The sequence below is a fragment of the Crocuta crocuta genome, unplaced genomic scaffold (genome assembly GCF_008692635.1).
Source record: "Crocuta crocuta isolate KB4526 unplaced genomic scaffold, BGI_CrCroc_1.0 scaffold204, whole genome shotgun sequence".
Lineage (NCBI taxonomy): Eukaryota > Metazoa > Chordata > Mammalia > Carnivora > Hyaenidae > Crocuta > Crocuta crocuta.
In genome coordinates, this window is record NW_027529603.1 from 1,280,598 (window position 1) to 1,299,215 (window position 18,618).

At 39.5% G+C, this 18,618-nt stretch overlaps 1 protein-coding gene across 4 annotated transcripts in view; it reads right to left on the reverse strand.

The window, feature by feature from the left end:
* Positions 1–18,618, reverse strand: part of UBAP2 (ubiquitin associated protein 2) — a 112,915-nt gene that overhangs the window by 74,895 nt on the left and 19,402 nt on the right. For all 4 annotated transcript variants that reach the window (XM_077761884.1, XM_077761883.1, XM_077761881.1 and 1 more), the window contains exon 2: positions 4,192–4,331. In XM_077761884.1, coding sequence (XP_077618010.1) covers positions 4,192–4,290 — 99 coding nt within the window. In that variant the 5' untranslated portion in view covers positions 4,291–4,331. The remainder of the gene's footprint in view (positions 1–4,191; positions 4,332–18,618) is intronic.

The following is an 18,618-nucleotide window of genomic DNA, read 5'->3' on the forward strand; positions in this document are numbered from 1 at the left end:
TAGGGAATCTCTGCAACTTCCAGATGTGTCCTGCCAGCTGATTCAGGTGCCAAGGGTCCCAAAGGCTGTACCCTGAAGCAATGGATGCCCAAACCCATCCTTCAGGCTGGCACTGATTCATTTTGACACTTGAGGGCCATCTCTATCAAGTAAAATAGGGATATTTTACTTGTAAAATATCAAGTAAAAGTGGGGATATCAGGGTGGCCTTGTCTTAGGCATGTCATATGGAAAAACATGTAGTAACTGTCAGGTAGAACAAAGAGAGCAAGTCCTGTCACCTTTATAATAGTGATTGCCCATATGACAGTAACCTGTACTAAATGTTGTTGTTGGGAGCCAGGACTTGGCTGTTTTAAAGACTCCCATCTCCTTCAGATACCCTGCCAACTTCCTATATTTTCAACCCAACACGAGGCTCGACCCCACAATCCTGGGATCATGACATGAGCCAAAAATTAATTGTCAGATGCTCTACAAACTGAGCCACTCAGGCATCCTCATTCTTAATAAACCATTCTGTAATTATGTGGGGGTTTTTTAAAGGTTTTTAAAAAAAATACACTCAGTTGAGCAGCCGACTTCAGCTCAAGTCATGATCTCAAGATTCTTGAGTTCAAGCCCCATGTTGGACTCACTGCTATCTGTGCAGAGCCCACTTCTATCTTCTGTTCCCCCCTCTCTCTGCCCCTCCCTGCCTCACTGAGCTCTCTCTCAAAAATAAATATATATTAAAAAATAAAATTCACAATAAAATATTCAGATACCACATCTACAGCTTACTCTCAAAAGGTTCAGGGGAAATGCTATTTCTAGTTTCTCCTTTGTAAGGAGGAGAAAAAGATAAGGTAGGGGCGCCTGGGTGGCTTAGTCGGTTAAGCGTCCGACTTTCGCTTAGGTCATGATCTCGCAGTTCGTGGGTTCGGGCCCCGCGTCGGGCTCTGTGCTGACTGCCAGCTCAGAGCCTGGAGCCTGTTTCAGTCTGTGACTCCCTCTCTCTCTGACCCTCCCCTGCTCACGCTCTCTCTCTCTCTCTCTCTCTCCTAGAAATAAATAAAACATTAAAAATTAAAAAAAAAAAACACACACATTTAAAAAAAAATAAATAAATAAGGTAAACCTGGTAAAAGATATTACCATCTAGGAGATCTGGAAGAAGGATATTTAGGAATTAAGTGTACTACTCTTGAAACTTTTTTCTAACTCTCAAAGCATGTTTTGTTGTTGTTGTTTTTTTAAGTGAGATTCAAAGAGACTTAAGAAATTCATCTAATTGGTAAAGTGGCAGACCCACTCATGGTCTTCTCTCTTACCTCCCTCTAGTCTGATAAACATCTTTACAGAATAAAGCCTTCCCCCCCACCCTGGGGTGCTTCACTAGGAAATATTTGCTAGAATGGGAAAATGAGATTAATGGATAAATGAACATGAACACAATTTTATTCATACTGCTTTTTTGAGAAATTCTCAACACACTTTTTTTTCCCACCCCTCCCCACCCTCAACACACGTTTTAAAAAGGAAAATTAGGAATCCAAGGGTCTAAGAATTCTTCCTACAGCTCAGTACGCAGTTTTTTCATCGCGTTACATAAAATGAGCCATCCTCAAAAGGCCCATGGAAAAACTAACAATGACAACCCTTGAGAGGAAGAGAGTCCTCCCTCCTCCAATCTGGAGACTGATTCACTGGATATCAGCCCAAGGAGGTTATCCGGGTATAAGATGGAAACAATTTACAATCCTGACATTTCATTTGGCCCTCCTTTAAAAGATTACACTTGTATTAAATTTCTTTATCTCTTTTTGTTTTTGTTTTTAACTTAGAGACACAGAGAAAACGCACGGACAAGTGGGGAAAGGGGCAAAGTGAAAGAAAGAGAGAGAATCTTAAGCAGGCTCCATGCTTAGCAAGAAGTCTGAGGCAGGGCTAGATTCCACCATCCTGAAATCACGACCTGAGCCAAAATCAAGAGTCAGACACTCAATCAGTTCAGGTCATGATTTCACAGTTCATGGGTTCAAGCCCTACATCAGGTTCTGCGTTGACAGTGTAGAACCTACTTGGGATTCTCTCTCTCCCTCTTCCCAGCCCCCTCCCTTGCTGGCATGCTCACACTCTCGCTCTCTCTCTCTTAAAAATAAACNCCCCCCCCTCCCTTGCTGCCCTGCTCACACTCTCGTTCTCTCTCTCTTAAAAATAAACATTTTTTTTTTAATTTTAAAAATGTTTTTAATTTTAATTTTAAATGGATTTTTAATGGTTTATTTTCGAAACAGAGAGAGAGAGACAGAGAGAGAGAGAAAGAGAGGATCCAAAGCAGGCTCTTTAGTGACAGCAGAGACCCTAATGTGGGACTTGAACTCACAAACCACAAAATCATGATGACCTGAGCCGAAGTTGGATGCTTAACTGACTGAAGCACCCAGGTGTCCCAAAAGATTTTCTTTTTAAATAATCTCTACAGGAGCACCTGGATGCCTCAGTCAGCTGGGCATTCGACTTCGGCTTGGGTTGTGATCTTGAAGTCCATGGGGTCAAGCTCCATATCCATCTCTGTGCTGACAGCATGGATCCTAGAGCTTGCTTCACATTCTGTCTTCGTCTCTCTCTGTCCCTCCCCCATTTGCACTCTCTCTTTCTCTAAGATGAATAAACATTTTAAAAAATTATTTAAAAATAAATAATATAGTCTTTAAAAATAAATAATCTCTATACCCAATATGGGGCTCAAACTTACATACCCAAAAGCAAGAGTCGCAATGCTCCATCGACCAAGCCAGCTAGACATCCCTAAATGATTAACACTTTTAATCTTGACAGATTTAATAAACTAAAACAAAAAATGTTTTAATTTCTATTTCTTTGATTATTAGCAGGGTTGCACCTATGCTTACTCAGAACTTGTATTCCTTCCTTGAAAAGAGGCTGTTCATAAAACATTCACCTATCAAGGGAGGGCCTCTTCCAAAAGTCCAAATTTTCCAACAATAGGTAGTCTTTCTTGAGTAGTTGTGAATAATTATCAGGGTAAATGTATTTAGGAACAAGCACTGAATAGCAAAGACGTAGGTCTATTGACAGAAGCAAAATACAAGGCTAGGATTATACTGAAAAATGTAAAACAACAAGTAGAGTCTACTTTCTGTGCCTCTTAATATCAACAGGGCACTTGGGTATGAATGATTATTTAAAAAGTACTTGTAATTAGCTATCAAAGTATAGTCAAATATCAATCTGAAATTTATGATGGACCCCTAGAAAATGGTTTGCAAATCTAGTCAGTAACATGTATAAAATGATCTATTTTGTAGCAGGTACTGTAATTAGCATTTTACTTGTTTAAATTGTCTCACTTCATTTAAAACAATAATATAGGGGTGCCTGGAAGGCTCAGTTAAGTGTCCTACTTCGGCTCAGGCCATGATCTTACAGTTCCTGAGTTTGAGCCCCGCGTCAGGCTCTCTGCTGACAGCTCACAGCCTGGAGCCTGCCTCAGATTCTGTATCTCCCTCTCTCTGCCACTCCTCCACTTGTGCTCTTTCTCTCTCAAAAAATAAAACTAACATTTAAAAAAAAACTTTTAATAATATAAATAAATCTGAAGGAAGAACTATTTAACATTAAATATTTCATACATATAGACCTTGTTAATTAAAAGCCATATAATATTAAAGGACTCTTCCCAGCTAACAATGCTTAAAAGTAAAGGCAGCTTTCTGTGTCTTATAATTAATTTATTTCTCTACTTCAGAGTATTACTTCTCCATATATTCTGGATTCTCCAAATATATCCCAAGCACATATCTAGATTAATAATAAGAAAATATTAATAATTAAGAAAATAAAAGGGCACCTGGCTAGCTCAATCAGTAAAGTATGCGACTCTTGGTCTTAGGGTTTTAAGTTCGAGCCCCATGCTGGGTGTAGAGATTACTTAAAAATAAAATCTTACGAAAAGAAAAAAGAAAAGGAGATAACCTAGATGCTAACAGGTAGCCGGAAAAGGTTCAGAATCAAGTCGTTAAGGAACAGTGTCTCACAGCATCTGAATCAATGCTTCTCTTTCCCGTTACATAAAACCTACTTTATAAAAACAAGAGTAAAAATTCTAAGGTTCCTACAAAAGACATTATGTGCTCCCTACTTAACATAACTCTAAACAAAGCGAAGAGTTTCACAAAAACTCACCTGTACTACTTGTTTCTGTAGTTGTGGTGCCTGTGTTGCTGAAATCTGTGTTTTCTCCCGAGCACCTCGGGAACGGTCACTGCTCACTGAAGTCATCATATACAGTATATACAAAATAATGTATGTACAAAATAGAAAATCTGCAAGAAAGCAGGCATGGTAAGCAAATATTCCAAATCACAGTATAAGGAAAAGAAAAAAACCAAGGGATAAGGAGGAAACAAGAGACAAAACATAAAAGTTCTCTAAAATACAAATTCTCAAGAAACAATCCATTAAGGTTTTACATTTTCCTAACCAACAATTACGCCAATTTTACTAATGCAATCTAAAAGTCTATGGAAAAAATAAATTTAAAAAATGGGGTGCCTGGGTGGCTCTGTTGGTAAAGTGTCTAAATTCAGCTCAGGTCATGATCTCACGGTCCATGAGTTCAAGCTCCATGTACAGCTCTGTGCTGATAGCTCAAAGCCTGAAGCCTACTTGGGATTCTCTGTTTCCTTCTCTCTCTGCCCCTCCCCTACTCGTGCTCTATCTCTCAAAAATGAATAAACATTTAAAAAAAATGTTTTTAAACGAAATCCTATAGTTTACAATTATAGCATTTCTAAACAAAATCTCAGGGACTCCTGGGTGGCTTCATCAGTTGAGCATCTGACTCTGGCTCAGGTCATGATCTCATGGTTCATTTGGACAAGAGGGATCCCTCTTCCAAGGCCAGCAGAATGAAGAAAAGGAGAGGCACTATAGCAGTTAAATTTTTAGGATTAGGAGAGATAGTCAACAGCAGTTTGTTCTATCAGTCTTTACTTTTTTTAGTAAAATAGGCAAAAGAAAATCTGCAGAGAAGGAATACTAGACGTGGTGGGTGAGGAATGTTAAGAAAATGGATTCTCTCAGAATAAATAAACTTAAAAGAAGGGGAGAGGGGCTGGGGGCCTGGGTGGCTTTTAATTTTGGCTCAGGTCATGATCTCATGGTTCATGAGATCGAGCCCAGTGAGAAGCTTCCTTGGGATTCCCTTTCTCCCTCTCTATCTGTCCCCCACTCTGCTTGTGCTCACTCTCTCGAAAAATAAATAAATAAAACGTTTATTTGAAAAGGGAGGGGGGGTGCCTGGGTGGCTTAGTCAAGCATCCAATTTCAGCTCAGGTCATGATCTCATGGTCAGTGGGCTCGAGCCCTGTGTTGGACTCTGTACTGACAACTCAGAGCCTGTAGTCTGCTTCAGATTCTATCTCCGTCTCTCTCTGCCCTCCACTCACATGCTGTCTCTCTCTCAAATATAAATAAAACATTAAAAATTTTGAGGTGGGGGCACTCCTGGGTGGCTCAGTCACTTAAGCGTCCAACTCTTGATTTCAGCTCAGGTCATGATCTCACAGTTTGTGGGATCGAGGCCTGTGTCGGGCTCTGCACTGACAGCGAGGAACCTGCTTGGGATTCTCTCTCCCCCTCTCCGTCCTTCCCTCACTCAAGCTCTCTCTCAAAATAAAGTTAATTGATTTTAAAAAATGGCAAAACTTTGTAACAGCTACTAATGGGAATACAAGGGGAAGTTGATAGAAAACAAGTAAAAAAAGAATTGAAGAGTGACACTGAGGATCCCAAATGAAAGCAGAAATCCTGAATATATAGGTGGCACGAATTCACACATTACCATGAAAGCAAAGCTTATGTCAGAAACTGAGAATTACAACTTAATAATCAAGGGAGATGTGGATTAAGATGAATAAACCCCGTATTCAAATATCCCACAAAAGAAAGTAATTTTAATTTTAAACCAGAAAGAGTCAATTTATTCAAGGCATAGATGACATCACCAGGTGAAGAGCTGCTCATATCTACATCTAACATTGGGGCCTTTCCATAAGCCTCAATACATATTTGAAAACATCCCTTCCTAAAGAATGCTCTCCAGCTTATTACGATCCTGGCTGCAAGATTCACAACCTCACTAAAGGTAAAAATAACACTTTTAAATAATGTTTTCCAGGGGTGCCTGGGTGGCTCAGTTGGTTAAGTGCCCAACTTTGGCTCGGGTCATGATCTCATGGTCCATGGGTTCAAGCCCCACATCGGGCTCTGTGCTGACATCTGGAGCCTGCTTCAGATTCTGTGTCTCATTCTCTCTTTGACCCTCCCCTACTCACACTATCTTTCTGCCTCTCAAAAATAAACATAAAAAATTTTTAAATGTATTCCATTAGGGGCGCCTGGGTGGCTCAACTGGTTGAGTGTCCAACTTTCGGCTCAGATCATGATCTCACAGTTCGTGGGCTCAAGCCCCACGTCAGGCTCTATGCTGACAGCTCAGAGCCTGAAGCCTGTTTTGGATTCGATGTCTCCCTCTCTCTCTGGCCCTCCCCCGCTCACGCTGTCTCTCTTGCTCTCTCCCTCCCTCAGAAATAAATAAAACATTTTTTTAAAATGTATTCCATTAAAGATCTATTTCATTCTAATACGGCTGACTCTTACAGCCTTCTGGATCATTAAGTACTTAGACAATTTGGTGAAAAGTATGGACCCTCCTCTCCGAAAAATGCATATCCACATACAATGCTGCCTGAAATTTCAGGTTTACATCTCCCATACCCTTCCCCAAAGCAAGGGGCAACCCCATTCCACACCCACTCAATTTCCACAAATAGCCAGGCAAAAAACCATGCTCCAAGAATTTACAAGAGCTCTCAGGGCACCTGGCTGGCTCAGTCTGAAGAGCATGTGACTGCTGATCTCTGGGTCATGAATTCAAGCCCTACACTGGATGTAGGTATTTTTTAAAAACTAAATAAACTTAAAAAATTTTTGGAATAGCTCTAAAATATACTTAAACCATTAGGGCCCTTATTTATTTTTATTTTTTTCATTTAGGGTCCTTATTCTTAAGGGTATCCCTGATCAAGTCAATATAAAATATAACTCCTAGGGCACCTGGCTGGCTCAGTCTATACAGCATGAAGACTATCTCAGGGTTGTTGAATTTGAGCCCCAAGTTAGGTATATAGATTACTTAAAATGTTAACTGCTCATTTGGTCATGAATCAAAATCTCATAAAATCTCATAATTATCACACTTTTTAAATGGTCTCTCTTCTGTGCTCCCCTAAAAAGCTTTGCTCCCAAAGAAACAATCAAAAAGGGACACCTGGGTGGCTCAGTCGGTTAAGTGTCCGACTTTGGCTCTGGTCATGATCTCACGGTCGTGGGTTGGAGCCCCATGTCAGGTTCTGTGCTGACAGCTAGCTCAGAGCCTGCAGCCTGCTTCAGATTCTGTGTCTCCCCTGACCACAGACTCTGACCCTCCCTTGCTCACGCTGTCTCTATCTCTGTCTCTCAAAAATAAATAAAACATTAAAAATTTAAAAAAATAAAAGAAACAATGAAGGGAAAACTCATATCCTCTTACCTTCAATAAACGTATACTTAGTCTTAATACTTAATCATCATACTACCTATGTTCTCTAACTAGAAACTGGCTGTTATCAAGATCTGCTGAAATGTTACCAATACAATTGATTAGTGGTAATGTTAAAAGTCATTACTTGTCTAAATATTTTAGACAAATATAATTAGTGGGAAAACCTATATATCCTTCCCTCCAAGCGATATGTAAGAGCAGTAACTGGAACTAGACGAACCCTCTATGACTGACAAATACCTGCTGAATCAACTGTTCTAAACAGGACACATGAAACAATAATGTACTTCATATCAAATTTTTTTCAATGTTGAGCCTACTTGAGTAAAAATTAAAACTGGAATTTAACACTGTTTACCACCTGGGGCACGTGGGTGGTTGAGTCAGTTAAGTGTCCAACTTCAACTCAGGTCATGATCGCACAGCTCATGAGCTTAAGCCCCACATCCGACTCTGTGCTGACAGCTCAGAGCCTGGAGCCTCCTTCAGATTCAGGGTCTCCTCTCTCTCTGCCCTCCCCCTCTCATGCTCTGTCTCTCTCTCTCTCAAAAATAAATAATAAGAAAAAAATTTTTAAACACTGTATTCCACGTATAAGATGACTGCATGGGTGGGTGCAATGTCCAGGAAAGAGGCATATTACACTGCCCTAGGTGGTCCACCTTCTCTCTGATAAGCTGTAGCCTATCCATCCCCTTAAGGAAGCCCAGAAGCTCATTATCTGCCATCTCGAGGTCCTTGTTTTAATGTTTGTTTCTTTGAGGGGGAGGGCAGGAGTTTAGAGAGAGGGAGACAAAGGATCTGACATGAGCCCCTTGCTGACAGTAGAGCCTGACGCAGGTCCTGAACTCATGAACTGTGAGATCATAACCTGAGCCAAAATCAAGAGTTGAACAAACACTTAACCAACTAAGCCAACCACATGCCCCTAAGAATCCATTTTTGTAACATTATATATATTTTTAGCTAACAAAATATCTTATTTTTTACCTTACTGTACATCACAACAGTCTTAAGGAATAGATATTATTGCTATCCCCATTCGTACATAAGCATGGACAAAATATTCCTTGGGGAAAAAAAAAAGAAATGTAGGAGTTGGCTCAGCCCTCAAAATTCTATGCTATAGCTTGTAGTAAAACTTCTACAAATGTGTGTGTGTGTGTATAACAATGTACAAAAATTAAGTGTGTATGTACCTATATGCCAGCTAAAGGGAAAAAAATAAGTCAATCTCTAAAGAAATTGTCTATGACTGCTTTTGCACTATAATGACACTTCTGAATAGTTGTAACAGAAGCAAGGCTGAAAATATTTATTATCTGGCCCTTCGTAAAAGATTCACTCAGTAAGAGGGATAATTCTCCTTCAACTACAGATTCAATTTAATTATCATAAAATTTCTAACAAGGATTTAAGCTTTTTTTTTTTCTTTAATAACTTCTACACCCAACATGGGACTCAAACCCATGACTCAGCAATCAAGAGTCATACACTTCTCCAGGGGCGCCTGGGTGGCTTAGTCGGTTAAGCGTCAGACTTTCGCTTGGGTCATGATCTCGTTGTTCGTGGGTTTGAGCCCCGCGTTGGGCTCTGTGCTGACTGCCAGCTCAGAGCCTGGAGCCTGTTTCAGAGTCTGTGACTCCCTCTCTCTCTGACCCTCCCCTGCTCACACTGTCTCTCTCTCTTTCCTAGAAATAAATAAAACATTAAAAAAAATTTTTTTTTAAAAAGAGTCATACACTTCTCCAACTGAGCCAGCCAAGTGCCTAAGGTTTTATTGCCTAAAACCTTACTAGCTGATTCTAAATTTACATGGGAAGCAAATAGTCAATAACAGCCAAGATACTCCTTCAAAATATAACAAAACCAAAAAACCAAGGCACAATACTTACCTTACAGATATCAAGGATTATGTTTCAGTAATTACAACAGATTAGAGATAGAAAAACTGGCCAATCGATCAGATCAAGATGCTCAGAAAGAGACAGCTATACAGATATAATTTCTAACAGAGATGGCAGTGCATGTGATGAGAAAAGATAAACTCTTAAGGAAGTGAAGTTGAAAGAAGTGGTTGACTTTACTTAAAAAAAAGAAAAAAAAATTGATTAGACCATACATTAAAAAGTCCAATTAGGGGCGCCTGGCTGGCACAGTCAGAAGAGCATATGACTCTTGATCTCGAGGTCATGAGTTCGAGCCCCACCTGCTATAACAACCTGGCCTTATCTCATAAAGGTGAACATGTATATACCCTATGGTTTACAATTCCACTTTTTGGCATCTACCCCCTCCCCAAGATATATATATACACCTCTAGCATATCTGCACCAAAAAACATGTAACTAGTATGTTCAAGTCAACAATCCAAATACTGTTTTCAATATATTCCTATCAAGGAATACTATAAAGCAATGAAACTGGATAACAGCCATATACATGTTAGAGGAGTCCCAGGAAGATACTCTAAGGAAAATTAAGAAAGAAAACAGGGGCGCCTGGGTGGCTTAGTCGGTTAAGCGTCCGACTTTCGCTTAGGTCATGATCTCGCAGTTCGTGGGTTCGAGCCGCGCGTCGGGCTCTGTGCTGACTGCCAGCTCAGAGCCTGGAGCCTGTTTCAGTCTGTGACTCCCTCTCAGAGAGAGGGGACCCTCTCTGACCCTCCCCTGCTCACGCTCGCTCTCTCTCCTAGAAATAAATAAAACATAAAAAAAAAATTAAAAACAAAATAAAATAAAATATTCCAAAACAAGGACACCTGGGTGGTTCAGTCAATTAAGCATCCAACACTTCATTTCAACTCAGGTCAGGTCATGATCTTATGGTTCATGAGATTGAGCCCCTATTGGGTTCTGAGCTGACAGCGTGGAGCCTGCTTGGGATTCTCATTCTCATTCTCTCTCTCTCTCCCCCCTCTCCTCACTCACATGTGCATGGGGACTCTCTCTAAATAAATAAAACTTTTTTTTTTTTTTACAAAAAGAAGTATTAGGGGCACCTGGGTGACTCAGTCAGCTGAGCATCCAACTTCAGCTCAGGTCATGATCTCACAGCTTGGGCATTTGAGCCCTGAGTCAGGCTCTGTGCTGACATCTTGGAGCCTGGAACCAACTTCAGATTCTGTGTCTCCCTCTCTCCCTGTCCCTCCCCCATTCAAGCTCTGTCTCTCTGGTCCTCAAAAATAAATAAACATTAAAAAAATTCTAACAAGTATTTAAAAAAATAAACAAAAATTTTAATAAAATAAAATATTCCAAAACATGCTACAGATTTCTAGGATTAGATTTCCTAATGCTTTTAATATATTAGCTTTTCTATAAATTCAACAGTACTTCTATACAATTCATATTTTACTTTACTATTTCTTCTATATTTAACTTGCCTTCCTAATCTTAATATCATAAACAAGTTAATACCAGAAATTCACTGTTTTGTTCCTTTCACTACTCAGTAGCTACCAATATAAGAAATATTTGATAAGTGTGTTGAAAGGACATGCTATAGATGCTGGTACCTTTTAGAGATTAAGAATGGCCTGAGAAAGACCAAATTATAGCAGAGCCAATGATTCAAAAAGAACAATAAATGGAATTCTATTTTCAAGAACAAGCAGTTACAGAGACCTCAAAGCAAGCATTCACATGATGTGGAATAATGTTCCCCTATTTATAAATCTTATACATCTCAAGTTAATGAAATGACATTGTCTATACTAGCATTTCTAAGTATCTTTTGGACTTGTGTTTCCAAAAGATACACAGAGAAGACTAACAATAATTCAATATACCAATTCAGGCATCACAAGGAAAATTATATCCCTCAAAGTCTGAGCAGTTTTTACTGAGTTACCTATCCTAGTATCATTTACTTATTTTCACGGTAGGTCCTCTGTTAACTGGAATGCTAGATAAAGGCCACAGGCATATTACTGCAGTGCCTTCTGCATCAACTATAATAGCAAGAAACCAATTAACCAGAATATCTCACATGTCAAATATGCTCGTTTAAAATTTACTATATTTTGTGGAGCACCTGGACAGCTCAGCTGAGCGTTTGACTCTTGACTTCAGCTCAGGTCATGATCTCAGTCTGTGGGTTCGAGCCCTATGTCTGGCTTCATGCTGAAAGCATGGAGAGTGCTTGGGATTCTCTCTCTGCCCCTCCCCAGCTTGCAAGAGCTCACGCTCTCACACGAACACACACACACACACTCTCTCTCTCTCTCTCTCTCAGTAAATAAACTTAAAAAAAAAACTTACTATATTTGAATCTCTCAGTAACAGTACACAATTTTAATTTTTTTTTTGTTTTTAGTTTAACCATTTTGAACATTTTGTTGGTTTGGGTTTATTGTTTTCTTCTATTACATGGAACATATAGTTCATTGTTCTGCCATAATCATTTTTACAGCTTTCTCCGAGTTTAGTGTTCTCCAATATGAATAAATACACATGAACAAATACACTTTTTTAAATTCTAAAGCACCATACAAATGTTAAAACGTATTAGTATTTCCCAGGGCCCCTGGATGGCTCAGTTAAGCATCCAACTCTTGATTTCAGCTCAGGTGATGATTTCAAAGTTTGAGAGCTCGAACCCACGTCAGGCGCTACACTGCCAGCACAGAACCTGCTTGGGATTCTCGCTCATCTCTCTCTGCCCTTCCCCTTCTCAGGCACACACTCTCTAAAAATAAATAAAAACTTAAAATAAAATTAATATTTCTGAAGGGATTTACTTATTTCTAAAATCACCTCTAAGCATGATTAATCTGTAATTTTACCTTATATATCTAAAGTTAAACATCCAATCAAAATCTGAGTGGTATTCCTAAAGTAAAACTTCAAAAAAAGTCATTTTTAGTTTACTTACAGATTTCCAAACAGTTGTTTTATTAGTTTTTTTAATGTTTTATTTATTTCTGAGAGAGAGAGAGAGAGGGAGGGAGGGAGGGAAGGAGGGAGGGAGGGAGACACGGAGGAGGGAGGTTCAGAGAGACAAGGAGATACAGAATCTGAAACAGGCTCCAGGCTCTGAGCTAGCTGGTCAGCACAGAACCTAACATGGGGCTCAAACCTACAAACTACAAGATCATGACCTGAGCCAGAGATGCTTAACTGACTGGATTATATGAATGACATTGTCTATACTAGCATTTCTAAGTATCTACTTAGATACTTAGGTACCCACCCCCCAAACAGTTGCTTTTTTACTGAATTATGTGACCCTTTACTCACTCTTTTCAACTGTTTATTAATCTATGCTCTCATTCATGAAAATAATCTAGGTTCATTAAATATAACAAGATAAGAATTTCTTCTTACATGAGTGCCATCTGGTGATAAAAATCTGCATGTACAGAAATAAACATAAGTTAAATTGAATGGATGCTAAGACTGACCTTTCTGGTTTACCAAAAAAGACTTTTAATCTTAATAGTCTTCCTAGTACAGTCAAACATTTTTTCTTAATTTTTTGACGTTTACTTACTATTGAGACAGAGAGAGACAGAGAATGAGCATGGAGGGGCGGAGAGCGGGAAGACAGAATCTGAAGCAGACTCCAGGCTCTGAGCTGTCAGCAGAGCCTGACACGGTGCTCAAACCCACAAACCAAGAGATCATGACCTAAGCTGAAGTCGGACACTCAACCGACTGAGCCACTCAGGTGCCCCTTACAGTCAAACATTTTGATACAATGTACTTGAATCCTTACTTGTCAATCAGAAAAGCAATAAACTTTTTTTTATATTTCAAACTACTACAACTTTACTAATTCACTGTGTCAGTATAAAGATTTTATATCTCCATTGCAATCACCAATCTTCAGTCCATATTCCATATAGGTGTTTAGACTACAATGTCCCCAGTTCCATGGCTGCACCAGAATTATATTGCCTTGTGAAACATAGAAAGTACATTGCTTACTTTAGATTATATACTGCTGTTGGGAAATAACCATTTTTCTCCTTTAATTAAAGTTACTATTCTGGGTTATATATACATAAACTGTTACTTCCAAAAGCTTTTGGCATAAATACCACAAATACAATCCTTGCAACAACAAAAAATTAAAAGAAAAACGATGGCCCCAGCCCTTGCTTCTGAGGATGCTTAAACCAATTCAGACTAGCTTATTTGCTGTCAATACAGCTATCTGCACTAACACCGAAATGTCAGAATAGCTGTATTTCCACTTATTTAAAAAAATGTCTTGGGGTGTCTGACTGGCTCAGTCAGTACAGCATATGACTGTTGATTTCAGGGTCTGAGTTCGAGCCCCACATTGGGTATAGACTTTACTTAAAATTTTTCAAAAAATAAAAAGTATTTTTTTAATGTTTATTTCTTTTTGAGAGAGAAAGAACATAAGCAGGGACGGGCAGAGACAGAGAGGGAGACACAGAATCCGAAGGAGGCTCCAGGCTCCGAGCTGTCATCACAGAGCCCAACATGGGGCTCAAACTCACAAATCACAAGATCATGACCTGAGACAAAATCAGATGCTCAACCGACTTGAGCCACCCAGGCGCCTCTCAAAAAATAAAAAGTCTTAATGCTTAAGAGGCCCAGCAAAAAACTTCCAAAGACAAAACTGGGAGTTTACAGAGCAAGCACAGAGAAAAAAATAAAAGTGTTACTGATATCCTCTGGAAAAACAGAGCCCAGAAAGCATGAATTTAACAGGATGTTATGGTTCAACAAACTTTCTTACATTGATTTTATAAAACCTTCTGGGGGCACCTGGGTGGCTCAATTGGTTAAGTGTCCAACTTCAGCTCAGGTCATGATCTCAAGGTTTGAGATCATGGTTTGAGTTTGAGCCCCGCGCAGGGCTGGGCTCTGTGGTGACAGCTCAGAGCCTGGAGCCTACTTTGGATTCTGTGTCTCCTTCTCTCTCTGCCCCTCACCTCCACCCCAAGCTCACTCGCTCTCTCTCAAAAATAAATAAGCATTGAAAAAAAAAAAAAAAAGGTTCTGGAGACAGTGAATTCACAAAACAAGGTAAAAGCATTAAGTTATCAAAAAAATTACCAACCACCAATCAATTGTGAAAATGAATAAGGAAACTACACTATAAAAAGCAACAACTTTAACATACTGTCACATGAGGAAATTCTATGTTCTCTCTTCTGGAAACAGAGCTATGTGTAGTCAATAGGAATGCTTCTGCAATTAGCACCCAGTTGCCAGACCAAAGGAATTCAGTTTACACTTGTGTTCCATTCCCTCTATCGCTCTCCACCCACAAGAACTACTACTCTCCAACAGGTTCCAAGAGAATTCTTAGAATAGAAACAGACAAGAGCAAGAGATTCTAAAAATAATCCAGTAGAAACTCAAACATACCTATCTCCGGTTCTTGAACTGAAGGAAAGACCAGGTTATTTCAATCTATCCAACCAAATTTTAAAACTCATATTAACCTCGCTTCATCCAAAATAAAGATAGATTAACATCAGGTTAGAACTGCTACATTTTTAACATCTTTAAAAACAGTATCAACAAAATACCATATAAAGAAAGCGTCCTACCTAGATTATTTCAAGTGCAGAAATAGTCTAAATTACTTGTTATATAAGGAAAGTAAACCAGGAGAATAAACTAACTTGATTAAACTACAGACTTTGTCTGTAGAAGGGATATTTTTAGAAAATGTTTTATTAACCGCTGTTTTTTTCTGGGACTTTTTTAAAGATAAGATACCTCAGTCAAACAGTGGCATTTTCGAGTGAGTCTAGAGTTAGAATGAACTGAAAACGGTTAACAGTCACTTGCACTTCTATTAAAGCTTAAGTAAATACCACAAATTCATCTTAAGAGGACCCTAACTTTAGGCCAAAACAAAAACAAAGTGGCTGGAATTTTATCTAAAAACCACGTAATATCATACCACATCAGGAAAAAAAAAAAGGGCAAGCTTGATCTTTCTGAAAATTTACAGAACACTTTTTAATAACATGCTGAGGACTATGAAGATTTTGCTGAAAGCACCAACCACCAAAGGACTTTAAGATGGTATCACAAAGTGTCAGCCACTTTGGAAGGTAACTCTAAAATCAGGAGGCTCACACAACCGTGCAGAGTATCTCATCTACTGCATCAAAAAAAAAAATCTATATTCCAGGTGCACTTGGGTAGCTCAGCCGGTTAAGCATCCGACTTCGGCTCATGTTATGATCTCATGGTCTGTGGGTTCGAGCCCCGTGTGGGGCTCTGTGCTGACAGCTAGCTCAGAGCCTGAAGCCTGTTTCAGATTCTGTACCTCCCTCTCTCTCTGACCCTCCCCTGCTCATGCTGTCTCTCTCTCTCAAAATAAATAAAACATTAAAAAAAAGTCTATATTCCAGACACAGCAAAATGAATGTCTCTTTTTCAAAGAGAATGTAATTAATTCAGACAACATGAATTAGTCAGCTAAGGACTCAACTACTATCAACAGAATATACAGTTTATGTCCAAGAAGCAAGTCTCTATCAAGAATGCTTAGAGATGCTATTCACTCAGTCCTGAGACTAATGGTGCCAGGACTATCTTAGACTGGCAAGGAGGACAGGGGTCCTTCATCTATATGAAGGATTTGATTCATTCACTCATTCCCAAAAGCCTAAAACCCGCTAAGTAGAATAGTTAACAGCAGCAAACACATACCATTTAATATGTGCCAGACACTATTATATACACAGTATTAAGTCATTAACTTTCCCAACAATACTGAGGTATATACTAATTATTACTCCCATTTTTAACAGACAGGAAACTGACACAGATTCACAGCTAGTCAGTGGTAAAGCCAAGATTCAAACCCAGGTCATCTAGGTCCGCAGTCTGTGTTCTTAATCACAATGCTATGCTGTAAGGCTAATTGTTCAACTGTAGATATACAAGAGACTCCAACTCAGCTTCCTCTTCTTTAAGGCAGCATAACTACAGTTGGTTATCACCTGATGTGACAGATTTGGTTCTAGGTCACCATCTCAGCTTCCTTCCCCTTCCCAATCTATCAGATACTCACTGCTGCTCCCTTGGCTCTATATTGTTACAGTTTTGTTACCAGTTCTGTTTCACTATGTGTTTTTAACTTCCAATTTGTGTTCTTGCTTTTCTTGTTAAGAAAATACCCACTTGGGTGGGTGTCCGACTCATGGTTTTGGCTCAGGTCATGATCTCACGATTCATGGGACCAAGACCCACGTAGGGTTCTCCACTGACAATGAGAAGCCTGCTTGGGTTTCTCTCTCTCCCTCTCTCTCTCTGCCCCTCTGCTGTTCATACTCTCCCTCTCTCTCAAAATAAACATTTTTTAAATACCCATTAAAAAAAAGAAAATACTCATTATTCACAACCCTTTTCCACAGAGGAAATTCACTTGTTCATTTCTGTGAAGAACAGGATAGATTAAGAACTTCAAGGCGGGGCCTGGCTGGCTAACATTTGGAGGAGCATGAGTCTTAATCTCAATGTCATGAGTTCAAGTCCCACACCAGGTGTAGAGATTAGAAAAAGATACAATAAAATTTTTAAAAATATTTTGGGGCACCTGGCTGCCTCAGTCGGTGGAGCATGTGACTCTTGATCTCAGGGCTGTGAGTTCAAGCCCCATATAAGGTATAGAGATTACTTAAAATCTTGGGACACCTGTGTGGCATAGCTAGTTAAGCATCCAACTCTTGATCTCAGCTCAGGTCATGATCTCAGTTTGTGAGTTCAAGCCCTGCATTAGGCTCTGCGCTGATGGTGCAGAACCTACTTGGGATTTTATATCCTTTCTGACTCTCCTCCACACACTCACTCACTCACTCTAACAAACTTTAAAAATATTTTTAAAATATGGGGCACCTGGGTGGCTCAGTCAGTTAAGTGTCTGACTTCGGCTCAATTCATGATCTCACGGTTCATGGGTTTGAGCCCCCCCCGGCCCTGTGCTGAGAGCTAGCTCAAAGCCTGGAGCCTGCTTCAGATTCTGTGTCTCCCTCTCTCTCTGACCCTCCACTGCTCACCCTGTCTCTCTCAGAAATAAATAAAACATTTAAAAAAATTTTTTTTAATATCTTTATTTTTTTATTATTTTTTTATTTTTTTTAATGTTTTATTTATTTCTAGGAGAGAGAGAGAGAGAGACAGCGTGAGCAGGGGAGGGTCAGAGAGAGAGGGAGTCACAGACTCTGAAACAGCTGGCAGTCAGCACAGAGCCTGACGCGGGGCTTGAACCCATGAACCGCAAGATCATGACCTAAGCGAAAGTCGGACGCTTAACCGACTAAGCCACCCAGGCGCCCCTAAATATTTTTAAAATAAATAAAATCTTAAAAAGAAAACCTTCAACTGATTTGGGAATCTTGCATGATACCATTACACCAGCGGCGCTGTTTCCTTCAACTGATTTGGGATACCCAGAGTAGCTAGCAAGAGGAACTCTATACCCCCCACCCAGGAGACAATAAGTCAGGCTAGAGTGCCAAAAAACTCTAGTATGAGACCCAATTCCATGCTACTAAATTGCTTGTACCCTGCATGCCAGGAGCTGACCAAGCTGATACCTTTATTCTCCACAGCTGCTGAGGGCAGGGTCAAGCCTCCAACAGCTGGTGAACAAGGTTAACTCCCCTATACCCAAGATTGGCTGACAGTAGGGCCACAACATTATCTACTATTCTGTGCATATAGTATACCCATGGAAAAGACAAGTGCTAGTAAACTCTGAACATTACAGGACATCAAAAATTATGTAAGTCATACTTCCTCTTTTAGATTACTTACCTAAAGTCAAGGAGGAAAAATTATTTAATTTTATATATGGCTGCTTACATACATCTGTCCCACTCTTAGGCTGCAAATTTCTTGGCTTAAACCCTGTCTTTTACCCAGAACTCCAGCTCAGCAGCTACCTTATTCTTATCCCCTGAAAAGTCTCTCATTACGCATGACTAGTCTTAACCCCTTTCTTTTAATAGCCTTTTTTCTCCCCACCTCCTCAAAAAAAAAAAAAAAGCCCATACTAAA